At 31.8% G+C, this 17,361-nt stretch overlaps 1 protein-coding gene across 11 annotated transcripts in view; it reads left to right on the forward strand.

The window, feature by feature from the left end:
• The window catches only part of LOC145277896 (voltage-dependent calcium channel subunit alpha-2/delta-2-like), a 445,906-nt gene that overhangs the window by 396,045 nt on the left and 32,500 nt on the right, over positions 1–17,361 (forward strand). For all 11 annotated transcript variants that reach the window (XM_080129937.1, XM_080129974.1, XM_080129993.1 and 8 more), the window contains 5 exons: positions 2,192–2,280; positions 8,102–8,198; positions 9,787–9,855; positions 12,704–12,807; positions 16,885–16,962. In XM_080129937.1, the coding sequence (XP_079986063.1) occupies positions 2,192–2,280; positions 8,102–8,198; positions 9,787–9,855; positions 12,704–12,807; positions 16,885–16,962 (437 nt within the window). The remainder of the gene's footprint in view (positions 1–2,191; positions 2,281–8,101; positions 8,199–9,786; positions 9,856–12,703; positions 12,808–16,884; positions 16,963–17,361) is intronic.

Consider the following 17,361-nt stretch of genomic DNA (forward strand, 5'->3'; position numbering starts at 1 on the left):
GCCCTCTGCCTTGTTTGGGGTGAAACGTCAATTAAAAAAAAAAAACTGTGCACTGAACAAAAACCATAATACTTAATTCATTATCATAGCAAGGGCTTCTTGTTGAAATTTTTCTGAATTCAATTATTTTGCGGTGGATTTAGTTAACAAAAAGGGGAAGGGGTCTATTTATTATAACTTTTCTGTTATTATAACTGGACAAAATCAAAGGCCTTCGCAAAAATGTATTCAAGCAGATTTTGCCCCCACAAGACTCAGTATCCTTTCAGATAGAGCTGTATAACAATAGTTATGATCAAAAACATACAAATTGCATTTGCAGATTTCAGAATATTTTTATACCGTGCTAATAAAATGTTATCACGTGGGAATCCTTTGAGATGAGATTTCATAATTTGTGCAGTCATTTTTTGTAGACTGTTATCCTCATCTTCATAGTTTCAGCCCACTCATCCTCTGGCCTTCTTCAGGTAGTTAACGACGACGGGATAGGAATGCTGAGTCGTGTAACTGTATCCCTAGTAATTACTGCCTTCCATAGTTGTTGTTGTCTCACTACATTTTGAACGTGGCATAGTGGATAGAGACATCGAGTCTCTACAGTTCCAGGTGAGCACTGTCTGACGATAGTAGTTTCAATCTTACTCGAAGTAGGCCAGAGGATTAGTCTACCAAAATGTGGAGAGACAGCAACGACTATCGAAGGCAATAATTACTGGGGATACACACATTACAAGACTCAGCATTCCTATCGTGTCAGTAAACCACCTGAAGAAGGCCAGAGAATGAGTTGGCAGAAACATGGCGAAACAATAACAACAACTATGAAGATAGTTTGCAAAAAAAAAAAAAAATGGATACCCTGATGTTATGCTAAGTAAATTTGTCTGACAATCGGAAACCCCAATTATGGGAAGCGAATTATTATCTTGTCTGTTTTTATACATTTGAATGCAAGTTCAAGCTGAGCTGTAAATTTATTTAGCATGACATCCAAGCATAGCATCACCATTGAATGACAAAATAAAGAAAAGGATTAGGAGGTTGCCCTCTATTTTCTCTATGATCAATGTATCTGACAAAAGGAAAAGACTTGCTGTTTTCAGGGTCGGCTGTTGTTTTGAATATATGAATCCTCCTGTAGTATTCATCATCATTCATCTATCAATCTATTGATGCGTACGTACAGTCTCGAAAGACAAAGGATACCCCTGTAGGGGCAGCTGCACGTATAATTGTGAGGCAAGGGTTGCACAATCACTAACCACACCTCTCCTGGATCGGCACTGTTTGGGTCCAGTGGCAAGGAGAAGACCAGAATGACTGGAAACAATGCCGAGATAAGCGGAGAGCACATACAGCACCTGGAAGTCCCAAATGGTCACCCATTTAGTACTGACCAGGTTCAACGTTGCTTAACTTCGGTGATCCAGCGGGAACCGTTGTGTCAACGTGATTATGCCATATATTCATCTGATTAAGCTTTGTCATCAAGTGTTTTTTTTTTTCTTTTTTACAAAGGAGTCACCACTTATCAAGGTCCGGAGGCCACTCGAGGATAAGAGTTAATGAGTGTGCAGTAGTCAATGGGACAATATCGTAGTAATCATTAGTAGTCGAAATTTGGTAAATTGGATTACTTAAGAGGACAGCTTATCAAAATTTAAGAACTTGTTTATGTTGGACTTGAAGATGGCCATATTGTAGGTAACTGGAAACAGGCAAGTGGAAGTGAGTTCCATAGGTGTGCAGTTCTAAGAATGAAGCTTTATTCATGGAATTCACATTTAGGTTTAGGCATAGATAAAGAGTGGGGTAAATTATTGATAGCGGTTACAGATAGACGAGTGTTTTTTGTGAAAGTTTGGCAATTGGGGACCATAGATTAGAGCTTAGATGAGCACTTTACATGAAAATAGCGATAGAGCAGAGACAGGCTCGCAATGTTTCTTCTGTGAGAAATGGCCCCTTGTGAAATCAGTTGATGCAGTTCCCAGGAAGCTTGATAAGCTAGTGGCTCTGAGGTGAATACTGGCAACCACACTAAATTCTAAATAAAAGTCTATGATCTACACTTTCCTATTTGTTTCTCATAAGAATTATATTTTAGTTATAAATTATGAATACTTAATAATAATGAGTTACTTTCCTATCACGCTGTATTTATACATATTTTATTTCTCTTTTGTAGGGATTATTACAGCGGTTATACTCAAGAAGTAAATTCTACCATGACAACAGATGACCTGATTAATGTTTTGGATAATTCTGAATACGACTGTAAGTAATTTGATTCTTTATTTTTTGTTTTTGATTCTTTGCATAAAATAAATTCATCTTGCGATTTTGTATTTAAGTCGAAACATTTTTTCTTGATTCATAAATTTCTTTATACATTAGAATTATTGGTTGATGTATTTATAATTATTGGTTCATATATTTTTCGTACATTATAATTATTAGTTTGTACATTTATGATTATTAGTTCATGTATTTTTTATACATTATAATTATTGGTTCAAATATTTTTTCATACGTTATAATTATTGGTTCATATATTTATAACTATTGGTTCAAATATTTTTTCATATGTTATAATTATTGGTTCATATATTTATAACTATTGGTTCCAATATATTTTCATACATTATAATTATTGGTTCATATATTTTTTCATACATTATAATTATTGGTTCATATATTTTTTCATACATTATAATTATTGGTTCATATATTTTTTCATACATTATACTTATTGGTTCATATATTTTTATATATTATAATTAATGGTTCATATATTTTTCATACATTATAATTATTGGTTCATATATTTTTTCATACATTATAATTATTGGTTCATATATTTTTTCATACATTATAATTATTCGTTCATATATTTTTTCATACATTATAATTATTCGTTCATAAATTTCTTGAGATATTATAATTATTGATTCATATATTTATAATTATTGGTTCACATTTTTTCATGCAGCATAATTATTGGTTCATATTTTTTTGTACATTATAGTTATTAGTTCATATATTAATAAGTATTCGTTCAAATATTTTTCATACATTATAATTATTGGTTCATATATTTTTTCATACATTATAATTATTGGTTCATATATTTTTTCATATGTTACAATTATTGGTTCGGATATTTTTTCATACGTTATAATTATTCATTCATATATTTTTCATACGTTATAATTAATCGTTCATATATTTTTTCATACATTTTCATTATTCGTTCATAAATTTCTTCATGCATTATAATTATCGAAGTATACATTATAATTATTGGTTTATATATTTTTTCATACATTATAATTATTCGTTCATAACTTTCTTCAGATATTATAATTATTGATTCATGTATTTATAATTATTGGTTCACATTTTTTCATGCAGTATAATTATTGGTTCATGTATTTTTCGTAGATTATAATTATTGCTTCATATATTTATAACTATTTGTTCAAATATTTATCATACATTATAATTATCGGTTCATATATTTATTCATACATTATAATTATTGGTTCATGTATTTTTTCATACATTATAATTAGTGGTTCATATATTTTTTTATACATTATAATTATTGGTTCATATTTTTTTCATACATTTGTTCATATATATTTTCATGCATTATAATTATTCGTTCATAAATTTCTTCAGATATTATAATTATTGATTAATGTATTTATAATTATTGGTTCACATTTTTTCATTCAGTTTAATTAATGGTTCATATATTTTTCGTACTTTATAATTATTGGTTCATATATTTTTCGTAATTTATAATTATTGGTTCATATATTTTTTGTACATTATAATTATTGGTTCATATATTTTTTCATACATTATAATTATTGGTTCAAATATTTTTCATACATTATAATTATTGGTTCAGATATTTTTCATACATTATAATTATTCGTTCATAAATTTCTTCACACGTTATAATTATTCAACTGTACATTATAATTATTCGTTCATATGTTTTTTCATAGATTATAATTATTCGATTATGTCCTTAGAATTATTCGTGCATATATTTTTACATATATTATAATTATTGGTTCAAATATTTTTCATACATTATAATTATTCGTTCATAAATTTCTTCATACATTATAATTATTCAACTATACATTATAATTATTGGTTCATATATTTTTTGATACATTGTAATTATTGGTTCATATGTTTTTTCATACATTATAATTATTTATTTATGTATTTATAATTATTCGTGCGCATATTTTTTCATACATTATAATTATTCGTTCATAAATTTCTTCATACATTATTATTATTCAACTATACATTATAATTATTGGTTCATATATTTTTCGTACATTATTATTATTGGTTTTTATATTTATGATTATTAATTCATGTATTTATTCATACATTATAATTATTGGTTCATATATTGTACCATCTCAAATTATTACAATATTAGCACACCATTTTGTTTTAAATTACATTTTTAAAGACCATAACAGATTCAATAAATGGTTGCTTGTGATATAATCAAGCATATTGTTTTTGTACATCGCATGACATTAAATTAGTAAAATATGCTCCTTTTTCGATTGTCTCTGCCAACATTATGTCACTCGTTATGGACATTGAGATGCCGGGAAATAATGTAACAAGAATTTTTGACAGATTTTGTTTACCTTCATTTTATGCTTATCGCATTCAAACAAAATTATTGCAACAAATATAAATCAGGAAAATTAGAAAGAAAAGTTAACAAAATCGGACTGCCGCTTTCTAATTAAAAATTTTAAAAAAATTTTACTCAAAATACGGTGACGTGCACAGAACATTTTCTGGGCACGTGCTCAAGTGAAAAAAAAAAAAAAAAACGGGTTTTCAGTGGGCACAAACCTATAATATATTGCTCTGAAAAGTCGCTTTTAAAACCGGAGTAAAAGGCACCCCTAGAACCCCACCCCTTCTGCACGTCCCTGATGTAATAAAAAAGGCTCATTGTAGGTATTATGTTTCTGAATTTTTTAGATAAGAACTGATAATTTGTATTTAAAATTGCAAATTACTAAGTAATACTAAGTAAGACTTCTACACTGTCATGGCTGACAGAATGAGAACATGCTACCCTGTGGATTAAATAAAGGGTTCCAAATCAAAATTTCATGGCAATTACCGAGTTTGACAGCAAGATTCCCGAGTTTGATAAAAGACATCTGAAGAAAGTTGGAGGTTACATCAGCTGAAACAATGCAAAAATGAAACTCAAAAGAGAACAGTAGTCCGAATCATCTAAAAAACGCAAATCATAGTTGTTAAGGTTGGGAAATAATATGGAAACAAATTGTTCCGAAATGGTGTTTGCGTCCTTCTATTTATTACTTATTGATTTGTTCGTTCACTTTACTTATCGTTTTATTTTTACTGTTTCTTTTACTAAGGTACTTTTACTAAGGTACTTTTAAGTGTCTGCGTTCTTATCAACGTTCTTACTTATATGTGTGTGTGTATGCTCTTATTCTTATGCCGTTTCTTGCTTTAAAGGGTCACGACATGTACGTGCAAATACATAATCGTACATACCTGCTTGTCTTGGCCAGTGGATGATATCATCTTGTCGCTGGGTTGCCATCTCGTGGGGAGTGGTACTTACTGCTGCAGATGCGTCAGTAACACAAGATGGATTTGAAGCTTCAATTTTTTTATTAAAAGGCAAGTCTATATCTGGACCGTGGTTGCCGCGGAGAGACCCTAATCTCCTGTCTGTTCCATCTGCAGGCGAAAACCAACTCTTAGCCCATGTGGTCGTCGACCGGAAGACTACCCACAATTCAGTGTCACCCCTAATTTCTGGTACATGTCACCCCTAATTTCTGGTACATGTCACCCCTAATTTCCGGTGCATTCTATCCAGGTCATCAAAAGGTGACTTGAGTTTGACGCCTGTCAAACCCAACCTTTTGTGACACCACTAAACTTGCTGATGGGAATCGAAAATATACTTACATAATTTACTATTTCTACAAACTACCTATATAGCATTTAAGCTGGGATTCCCAATACTACATCTCCTACCCCATCATCTTATAAAAATGTATGGCCTGAACATACATTTTCAACTATTCCCATTTCCTTCTAAGGGGAACACTTATATCCATCCGGATAGCGAAGAAGGCTGTCGCCATAATCCTCAAATCTCACGGCCTACTGCCAGTTCGTTACGTGTCAACGGTCTTCATCATCTCACCAATCACCACGGTATTACACGATTCTACCGTCTTCCGCCTCAGCTACGTGGAGGAACCACACATCTCCAAGTCTGGGAATTACAAACCGGCTTTATTAACTCGTACCATGCGGAACAAGGGCGTTCACCATAAGCATCACTAGCTTAAGCTGGTCCGTTCTAGGTACCAGAGAAACGCTTCCAAGTAAAAAAACAACATAAACCCAGGAATCCTCCTGCACTTCTTATTTCATCATCCGTAATGAATCATCGCCAACAAAAATCTTCTATGGCCTTCACAGACAAGCCCTTCTTCCCAGATTACACACAAACTCATTACTCAGGCCCCACCCCGTCTGTCATACTCTTCACTGACACACCAATTATACAGGGGACTAACAGAAAACCCCTCCCTATTGCTTCACTGGGCTCAGTTTCTAGTTTTGAGATACCCTCTATAATTCAGAAACAATCGAATCTCCCAGGCTCGTGATGTTTCAACCGCTGAACAATTCATGGAGGAAAGATCAACCACACCCTAACTTTACTAGTGGCTCAGAGACGGATTTCTATCATGTGGTATCTCCATTTCATTGCTAAGCGCTTCAGCCAACCAATCTGGGAAATTCTCCTTTCGCACCACTTAAATTCCCTAATAAGGTATCTCAATCTATCTCTCCCCATGTGGGGCAACTCAACCGGAAAATGCCGCTCAGGCTGTACTCAATAATATTTACAACATATAACATTTAACATATAATTTATATACAATTTACGACCTGTCATTGCTTTGGTCTGAAATTCAAGAAACTGCCAACTGGGCGAGTCGATCATAAACTATGTAGCAGAGTTAAGAAGCATGTGTGGAAAATTTTTAGATGAAATGCTATGAGATAAACTCATAGTAGGAATGAATGATGACAACATTCAGAAGAGACTACTTGCAGAGAGAAAAACAATTATCTTTATTGACGCCCTAAACATGAGACTCCAGTAAAAGAAGCCATTAGATGTGGTGAAAGAACTAAAACCAAAACATTTAAAAGACACACAAACAAGCAAGAAATTCTGAACTATAGGTGAAGGGGTCTAAAGTATGTAAAACATGTTTAGACAGAGTAGTTTCCCTTGAACTAATGGAACCAACTCACATCTAGGTTTTTCTCAACATACAGTGTAATGACAGCATCATTATTAGTACTATGCAGATAACGATTGCAATAAAGTATAGGTATGTGGAGTGTGAGTTGGTGTTCATAATCAGGATCTATCGATTTTTAAGACCAAGGTTGCAGGTGTAGGAATCTCTAGAAGTTGAAAGTAGGAGTATCACCGGGACTGTTAAAGGTAAATTTAACGAGAAGTTATGTCATCAAACAAAAAAAAAAAGAAAGAAAGAGAGAACATGCTGTAATGGTCGTGTGTGCATCTGTGTGTGTGCTCTGACATAGTAGTACGAACAATTCCATATGAGAAATACGGTGTCAGCATTGGTCTGACTCGTCGCTAAGCAACGACCTGGAAAAATGGCGGGTCATTTTCATTTGTATATGTACAATAATACATAGCGATTATCAGTTGCCGATACTTTCTGGAAACCTTTCGATGCAAAACCTAGCTTAAAACACTGCCAGGCACAGCAAGTACCTTTGTGTGTAATTTCATAAAAATCGGTCCAGCTGTTTTTGAGTCTATAACGAACAAACCCACACACACACAAAGCTGCATTTATATAATAGATATAGATACATATATATATATCAAGATTTGATTGATCAAATGCTGCTAAACGAGAAAAATATTCTTTTAGTCAAATGTTTTCTCTTGTTTAATAAAAATTTTTTGTTTTTGTTTTTTAAACAGTCGATCCTCATCTGATGCAGTTATTATACTGGGATGCAAACATCACAAAAAAGATGGAACTCTATTGGAATGATGTTGATAAAATTAATTTATTCAAGTTTGTATCATTAATTTGTATTTTTAATGAAATAATCAAAATATTTTGAATTCAAATAATAAAAACAGCCAAGAATATTAGACTACCATTTTACTTATTCTCTATCTCTACTTAAAATTAAATGAAAATTCCATGAGCAAAGTTTCTTTCCTAGAACTATCCATCTGTGGAACACAATACCATGGAACTGCTTCCCAGCTGACTATATGGTACTATAAAGGAGCTTGGTGAACGGCACCAATATGGTACTATAAGGGGAACCTGTGATGTGGGTTAACTTTTGCTCATGGAATGGCATACAATATACGTTTGCCAGCAAGGAGTTACCTGGTCACTACTGTGACTCTCTTCTGCTCCCTCCGGTGTTACAAATGATCATTTGCCGGAGAGAACCACTTGTTTCGTTACATGGACAATTCCAGGCCACACCGATTCTAACAAACGGTATTCTAGAAAACAATAGCACATACATCAGACTGTTAGATTTCTCCTTCTTCATTGTTGTCCATCTCTGGTCGTAACGGCAACAATTTCTGAGGGGGAGGGGAGAGTTTCTTATTTTTTCAACCAGCTCCCATCTGTAATTCTCTGGAAAATTAAATGGAGACGTACCTCTTTTGTTGGGTTGTTCATGTCTCCTTGGTGTTGGTTTTCTGGCTGGAATGATTGCTGGCATGAACATGCTCTGTGATGAACAATGAAACCAACACAGTTTATTTTATATAAAAGAATCTTATCTATTTATCTTACAAAAAATTACAAAAGTTATAATTGAAAAATAATTAATAGCAATGAAACTTTTAACATACTTAGATACTAATTGCACTTTTGCAGAGAGACAAAATTATATGTGCTTACCTCATGCTGGTCAGCTGAAAAAGAGAATGAGTCAGGCAGAATGGGACCAGAGCAGACAACCACTGTATCTCTACATAGTGGTCCATTTACTATAAAAAAAAAAAAAAAAAAAAAAAAAAAACAGGCCTTGTCACAAAATAGTGCCACAATTATAACATGATCGTTTTCAAGTAAATAAGGTTGTTTTAAATAATTAAATCCTACCCAAGTTCATCACACTGTTGTCACTAAAAAAAAGAGATAAGTTGACAGGGGAGATAATTAAGTTTTCTTGCTTATGTCACATGACGAACGTAATTCAAAATGTCAGACAAAATTTATTCTCATATAAACTTTATCGAAAACTGTTTTTCATGAAAAATTATTTTTCTACCTGATAATTTTTCATAATTTTTGGATATGTTACTATTTGCGACATGACAATTAACGTATCATTTCTTTTACTTGAAATTCAATATTTTTTCGTTTGTATAATAATATAGAAACAGCAAAAAATTAGTCTTTGCCTTTGTTTAAAATAAACAAAACGATCTCTTGGATTTTCATTTCTTTATTTTTCTTTTTTCTTTTTTTTTTTTTCAAAGAATCAGAAATGATTTAATTGAAACTTTCAAAATAATTAATCGAATTTATGTGGACATATGTTTTTTAATTACTAATATTTCTTCTTGATCTGTCAGTATTATTAAAGCAGATGTCATAATAATAATAAACCTTATATTCATTACAGCTTCAAAGAAGATGTGATAGCAACATTTGTTGGAACAAATGGTGGTCTAACAATGGTATATCCAGCTAGGTGAGTTTGCTTTATATCTAAAGGGATTGAAAAATAAATGTTAATCTGCATTTATTTTAGATTGGGCGGGGGGGGGGAGTGTAGCGGCTGCATTCATAAAATATGTTAAATATATTTCAATTCATGCAGGTCCATATTTTTATTACAAAGCCAATTCTCTATTGAATAGTGTGCTGAGTCATAGAAATTTCCAGATTGGTATCTGGGGCACATTAATTCACTGAGAGAGATGCGCACCTAGTCTTTGTTAAAACATCCATCTAGTAGAAGGAAAATTGTGGTCTACTATATGCTACGTCTTGTGGCAGTTATCTGCACCAACAAAGATTAGCAGTAATATAAAAATTTGGTTGGTTCTACACAAAGCCTTCACCACTATAAATAAATCAGCTGTGTGGATTTTCGAACAACTTAGTTGTTTTGGCAGCACCTCATATGTTGAAATCGACGGGAGAGTCCATTTTATTTATATATATATATATCTATATATATATATATCGTACTGATTTCAAAAGTTTTTTAAAAAACTTACTTGGGTGCCATCAATTAGAATCAAGACCAAAACATTTAGTGCTCCAGCCGCATTCACTACCATTTTGGCTATTAACAGCTAAGAAAGATTCAAAATCAAGCCACCTTAAGCTATGAATGAATTTGCACATGTGCAAAAGTAACAGAAATATGTTGGCAAGTTGAAATGAACATTTTGCATTTCAACTTGCCAACATATTTCTGTCTTCGTTATTCATCCATCCAAACAAAGGTTTTACTCGTTATAAACCATCCTTTGTGTATGATTACAATTTTCTGTTAATTTTAGTGTTATGTGACCAGTAGTTTAAGAGTTTATCAGTTAAATATTTTCACACACCCACATACATACATCTACTGTTTTATATAGAGAGATATTTTCATTCATAATTAGTTATGTGTCTATACACAAAAATTATTCTTATATATAAACTATTTTGTTATTTTGGTGCTTCTGCAGTATAATGGGATCTCACATAAATTCATTTCAGGTGAAAACATTAATACGTACTTATGTGTCATGTTGGAATTAGTATAAATTATTAAAAAAATTACAAAAAAGGATCAAATAGAAGATGTTTTTGATCCCTTTTTTTTTTTTACAAAAAAAAATGATAGATACTAGCAATATTTTCTATTTTGAAATTACAGATTTTCATGGAAAGCAGGGGAGATAAGTCAATATGATAAATGCCATTTTAAGAACTTTCTCGGTACTTGTACAGTTTAATCAAGACATTAAAAAATGAAAACATTGAAGAAGTTTACATTGTACGTATCCGTTATGGAATGAAGTTCTTTGGAAAAAAAAATTCACTTAATTTCATCAAGTATTTTTTTTTTTTTACTGTGAAAAAACAATTTGTTATAATATTGAGCAAAAGGTTCGATTTTTAGAAAAAAAAGCTAGTATTAAAGATGGAGAGGGAGTGTCGGCGCTTTAAACGGAGTTATTTCCCTATGGCATGGTCAAAAAATTCCAAAATGGCTACTTTCAACATGCTGTCATAAAAACATGTTTTTCCGCTGTAAAAAAAAACAAAAAAAAAACTACTCAATCAAATTCAGTGAAATTTTTTTTTTTTTTTTCAGAGATCTTCATTCCATAACGGATACATACAATATAACCTTTTTTCGATATTTTCGTTTTTTAACTGCACAAGTACCAAAAAAATTCTTAAAATGCAATTTATCGTTTTTACTTATCTCCCCTGCTTTCCATGAAAATCTGCAATTTTAAAATAGAAAATGTTGCTAGTTCTTAAAATGTAATTTATCATTTTGACAAGTACCACTCTTTCATATTAAAGTATACCTTAATACTTAATAATTTGATAAATTTTATTTTTATGTGTAATTCTTTTTTATACTGCATCATTTTTTTTGTAATTTTTAAAATTTATACTAATTTCAACATGACATAGAAAGTATGTAATCATGTTTTTACCTATCAAAAATGATAAAACAAAGATCCAGTGTTGGAATTTTCTAGATCGGTGTTACCCCAGATGAATGATATCTGAAATTGAGAAAAATTTATTCATTCTGTAGGAGTCAACTCGGCCAGTTTTTGTCCGGGAGAGTCGTTTTTTTTTTTTTTTCAATGTTACAAATTTGGAAAGAAAATACTGACTCCTTCATAGACGAATCTGTTGTATAAAGGAGTTTTCTATATGTATGTAATACTAGAGGAATGGGCTGGAGAATAGAAAGAGAGGCCGAAAACGGGGAAGGAGGAAAGATAGATAGAAATAAAAGAGACAGATAGAGAGATAGAAGTTTTAATAGAAATATGTTACGCTTTTTTCCCCCCCCGGACAAAGTCGAGTAACCCTGCAGTACTGATTTTTTTTTTTTTTTCATTTATCTCACATAAAATCATCTATTTCAAAATAAGACAGAATTTTATCAAATACCAAACAGGCTACCCAGCATTGCCCGGTCGTATGATACGCTTAAATATGATATTTTAATTCATGCAGATTACATATTTATTATTATAGAGACAATTCTCTATCGATTATTATATTGAGCCTAATATTATAGTCGTGAGATCAAAACTAAAAAAATATATATATATGACTTGGGTGCCATCAGCTAGAATCGAAACCAAAACATACAGCTCTCCACCAAGTCTTTAGTGTGTGTGTGTGTGTGTGTGCATTCGCTTGCCATCCCTTTTTTAAAAGATGAAATCGCCCTATCATCGAAGACAAAATTCAAGAAAGCAAGTAAAGACGTCTGAATGGGCTACAGACTTTTATAAGTATTAGTATTTCATGATGACAACAATTATATTAATTTCTGTTTTATTTAGTGAAAAAGACCGGTTCATGAAGTGGCGTGATGTTTGGAAGGCTGATTATTATCAACGAGCCCTTCGAGTTGATCATTTTGTCTATATCGCACCTTATAAAAAAGGTATGTATTCATTTGGATCAGTTATAAAAAAAAAATATGAATGCCTGCTTTCAAAAAAGATAACTTCAAAATAACTAATATATATATATATATATATATATATTTAGTAGAAATGGTAATTAATAAAAACTGAAGAAAGTGCTCAATACTGTTGTAGAGCAAATATGCGTTTTATTTTTTATTACCGTATCTTTCTGTTAAGTTACATTATTGTTTCAGCTACCTGGCCGTTTTTTTTTGGCCGTCTGTAGCTTCCTCAGACTTTTACAGAAATGTCATTTCTGTAAAAGTCTGAGGAAGCTACAGACGGCCAAAAAAACGGCCGGGTAGCTGAAACAATAATGTAACTTAACAGAAAGATACGGTAATAAAATATATATATATGTGTGTGTGTGTGTGTATAAAATTTTTGTGATTCAATGAATTTAAAACATTTATTACATGAAATGTTTGAGTTTAGCAAATAGGGTGTATACCATTATAGCTATTTGCTAATATTTTCTCCTCTGAAGAGTGGTAGACATCGAAACCCTATAGGATAAGGAGTTAAAATATTTCTAATATCTTCTTTGCCTTACATAGAATAATAAAAAATATTTGATATGAAACTCAAACATTTCACATCATAAATTTTTTAAATTCATTGAATCACAAAAATTTGATTTATTTGCTCTATCTTGTATATCGAGCAATTCTTATTTAGGTGGGATATTACTTATAGAATATTACTGCCAGTAATATTTTGTAAATCTTATAATCACAGGTTTCCATACCAGCTGATTGTTGGATAATTTTATTCTGAAGTAGAATAGTTGCAAAGTCTAGTTTGATTTTTGAAAGAAGAAAAACTAATGTGAACAGCATACATATATTTTTAGGTAACATATAAACTAAAATATAAAATGGAATAAATATATAAATATGTTTATTTTGTTAATTCTTTTCCAATTTCTTTAACTTCGAGTTGCTAACTGTACTATGCCTACAAGTTTTCTAAGCCACCATAATTCTCAAGAACTTTACATAAAAAATTGGGTGCTTCTTCATTATTAGAGTGAAATACGAAAATGAAAATATATTGAATTTCAAGTAAAGCCAATGGTATCTAGTTTATTTGTAACATTACCAAACACGTAGCTTCAGTCTACTAAGTAGACTAAGAATAGGAAAGAACTTCAACTCGCTTTTTCCTATTGTAACAACATTTATTTCCAGGTAATTTGACAAATATAACATGATCTCGAACATCCTCCGCATCTTCGATGTGATCTCTTCTCTAACGTGCTCTTTCTTCTTTTTATAATCATTTTTTTTTATCGATGACGTCATTTTGCATGCATTCGCATACACGGGTCTGCGCTCTGTTACAAATTGTCATGTCAGGATAATGAACATATCCAAAAATTACAAAAAAAACGATAAGCTAGAAAATTAATTATTAATGAAAACAGTTTTCAAAAACAATGAGCAAAAGTTGAGTTTTGTTAAATTGGCATAAGATTTTCAAAAGTTTTCAGAAAATATTTACCTCCCTTGTTACGATTCGAGCTCTCCAGTTTCTTTTAGCAAAACTCAATCATTACTGTAACATGGAAATTAAGTAGATACCATTGGTTTTACTGGAAATTCAATATCTCGGTTTTCGAATTTCACTCTAATAATGGAGAAATACCAAAAATTGTCTACAACTGAAATCCAACTTCAAATCTTTCTTGCGTGTCCGAATCAAATATCTCTCATGCAGAGCTTAAGTTCACAACTTTGCTATCATATTGTTTAACATAGTGCAGATTACTGTCAAGTTCTAAGTTTACACATGTATATCTTGTGGAGATATAAAATTTAAGGGAAAACGAAAGAGTACTAAGAGGAAGAGCAAGATTCTTGGATCTATGTACTGCGGTATCTATGACGACATATTATATAATGGTAATATTGCTTTCCATAATTTCTACACAGATCAAAGATTACCGCAATATTAGACACTGTCTATAAGATGCAGCATCTGTGTCTTTGTTGACATGTGATTATGCAATTGCAATAACAGTGCAGTTATTCACGAGAAACACTCATCTAGCTGAAACCACTATCAGTAATTTTCCCCACTCTTTATCTGTGCGTAAACCTAAACATAGATTCCGTGAACAAAGCTTCTTCCTTAGAACTGCACACCTGTGGAACTCTCTTCTGTTTACCTGCTTTCCAACAATATGGCCGTCTTCAAGTCCAATGTAAACAAGTTCTTGATGAGCCGTTCCCCTTAAGTAATCCATTTACCAAATTTACACTTCTATCCTCGAGTGACCTCTGGACCTTGATAAGTGGTTATTCCTTTGTAAAAAAAAAAAAAAAAAATTCTGAAAGCAGCTCTGGATGATCTTGCCCACCATGGCAAATATGTGAGAACTATCATTGGATAGTGATGAAAAGACAGCCTAATCACAAATAAGGCTTTACACACAATTACACTATCCATAAAAATAGGACAACTATGGTGGTCCATATTTGGTGATGTCACTTGCTCCAAAATTTGTCAATTTTATAGCAATGCTGTCCAGTCAATACTGTGTACAAAAAGGTGACTACTGAACTAATCTGCTTGAGAAACTTCTGACAGACCTCAAAAATGAATGACTACAAGTCCTAAAATTAGACAAGTAATTGAGAAAACTTGGGTTTTTTTGGGTTTTTTTTGAAAAGATAAAATGGCTTCAATTAAAGAAAAACTGAAAACTGTAGAATACGGTAGAAATCATGAGATTTGCTTTCCAATTATTTGGGTTTGTATTCTCATGTTCATTGTTATTTTAACGTTTTGGTCAATGTAACCTCCAACTTTCTTTAATCCGTGTTATTTAGATGATTCAGACTTCTATGAATTGTATTTTGAGTATCATCTGCACTAAGGATTGAACTATCAACCTCCAGAAGGGTAACTTGCAACTGAATTTTACCAAGTACTTTATCCACTATGCCATGGATCTTTGTGGGCCTTGCAAATTATTTAGGAGTTTTACCCAGTCATAGCTGATAAAACTAGAGCATGCTACCCTAGTGAATTAAATAAAGGGTTCTGTGCAGATTCCTGAATCCGGTAGAAAGATTCCCAAGGCAACACAAATTTATCTCAAGAAAATCGGAGGTTACATCAACGGAAACGTTGTGAAAATGACACCCAAGATGAGAACAGTAGTCCAAATAATCAAAATAATATGAATTTTTAATCCTCATCTAAAAAATTCAGAAACTTTCTTCAAATTCATTGTTTTCGTATTTGAAAATCTTTGTCGAACTGAAGAACCATTACAGAATTTTGAAATGAACAAAAGTACATACTAGGATTGTTTATATGGATTCATGATGCAATGGATAAAGGCATTGATTAATAACTAAGAATGAAATAACAATTAATGAACAATTCTACCCGATCATGGATGCCAGAATGAGAACAATGTACTCCTATGGATTAAGTAAAAGATTCAGTTTGAAATTCCACACAGGTTCCCAAGCTTGGAAAAATTAACCTTATATCGGCTTAAACGTTGTGACTATAACAACCAAGATGAGAATAATAGTTCTAATAATGCAAATTATCAATCCTCATCTCAAAAAATATGAAACATGAGTTTCTTTTTTGTGGAAATGCTCCAAATCGAAATATTTAATTTGGTATCTGGGGCACAATATTTAATTTGTTTATTGTTAGGCTAAATGTATGGATGAGGTTCACCAAATATGAAAAAGTCAGTTAGAAACATTGCATCACAAACTATTAATTCCTGAAGATACACAAAGTAAGAAAAATACATGCTCGCACTCTTTTTGGACAAATGCAAGAACTCTTGCAGTTAAAAAGAAACCCTACTCTTTTTCCTTTCAGAGATTTTTTTTTTTTTTTTTTTTTACACGGTGGTCACCACTTATCAAGGCCCGGAAGCCACTCAGGGATAAGGGTTATTGGGTTATTGCAAGTACAGTAAGAAATGCAAAAATGTTTTGTATCTTATTCTCTGACAAAATATTCAGCATCTAATATTACTCTTCGACATTTTTTTGATTTCTAATTTTTATTTTTAGCTTCTCTGGAAAATTCTACCGCGCCTCCAATAACTGTAGTGAGATCAATTAAAATCAAAGATAACATAAAAACTGCTGGTAAGTTGATAAAAACAAAAAGTATTTCCATTCCTTTTTCATCTTTTTTTTACTTGCTTTAATTCCTTTTGACTGTATAAATACACCTTTTAAAAATATAATTTTAGCATGTAAAACTGAAAGCCAATATTTGGCATAATGTTTGATGATATATTTAATAATGCTTGGATGGATCAGGATGAAACGAGAAACCTTATAGTTTTTTGTGCCATTTTGTCACTTACCTGATTGACATCAATCACGTTACCAATTTCTCTGTAATACATTTTTAGTTCCAATGTGTTTATAGCGATCAAAAGGGGAAATAACTCTAATAAAGAAAGTTATTGCCCTTTATTAATGCTTGGAAAAACTAGAGTTTCATGAGGAACCATGGACAATATGGCTAATTCGCTTGAC

This window comes from Euprymna scolopes, chromosome 1, assembly GCF_053919585.1.
Source record: "Euprymna scolopes isolate OS-2025 chromosome 1, ASM5391958v1, whole genome shotgun sequence".
Classification (NCBI taxonomy): Eukaryota; Metazoa; Mollusca; class Cephalopoda; order Sepiida; family Sepiolidae; genus Euprymna; species Euprymna scolopes.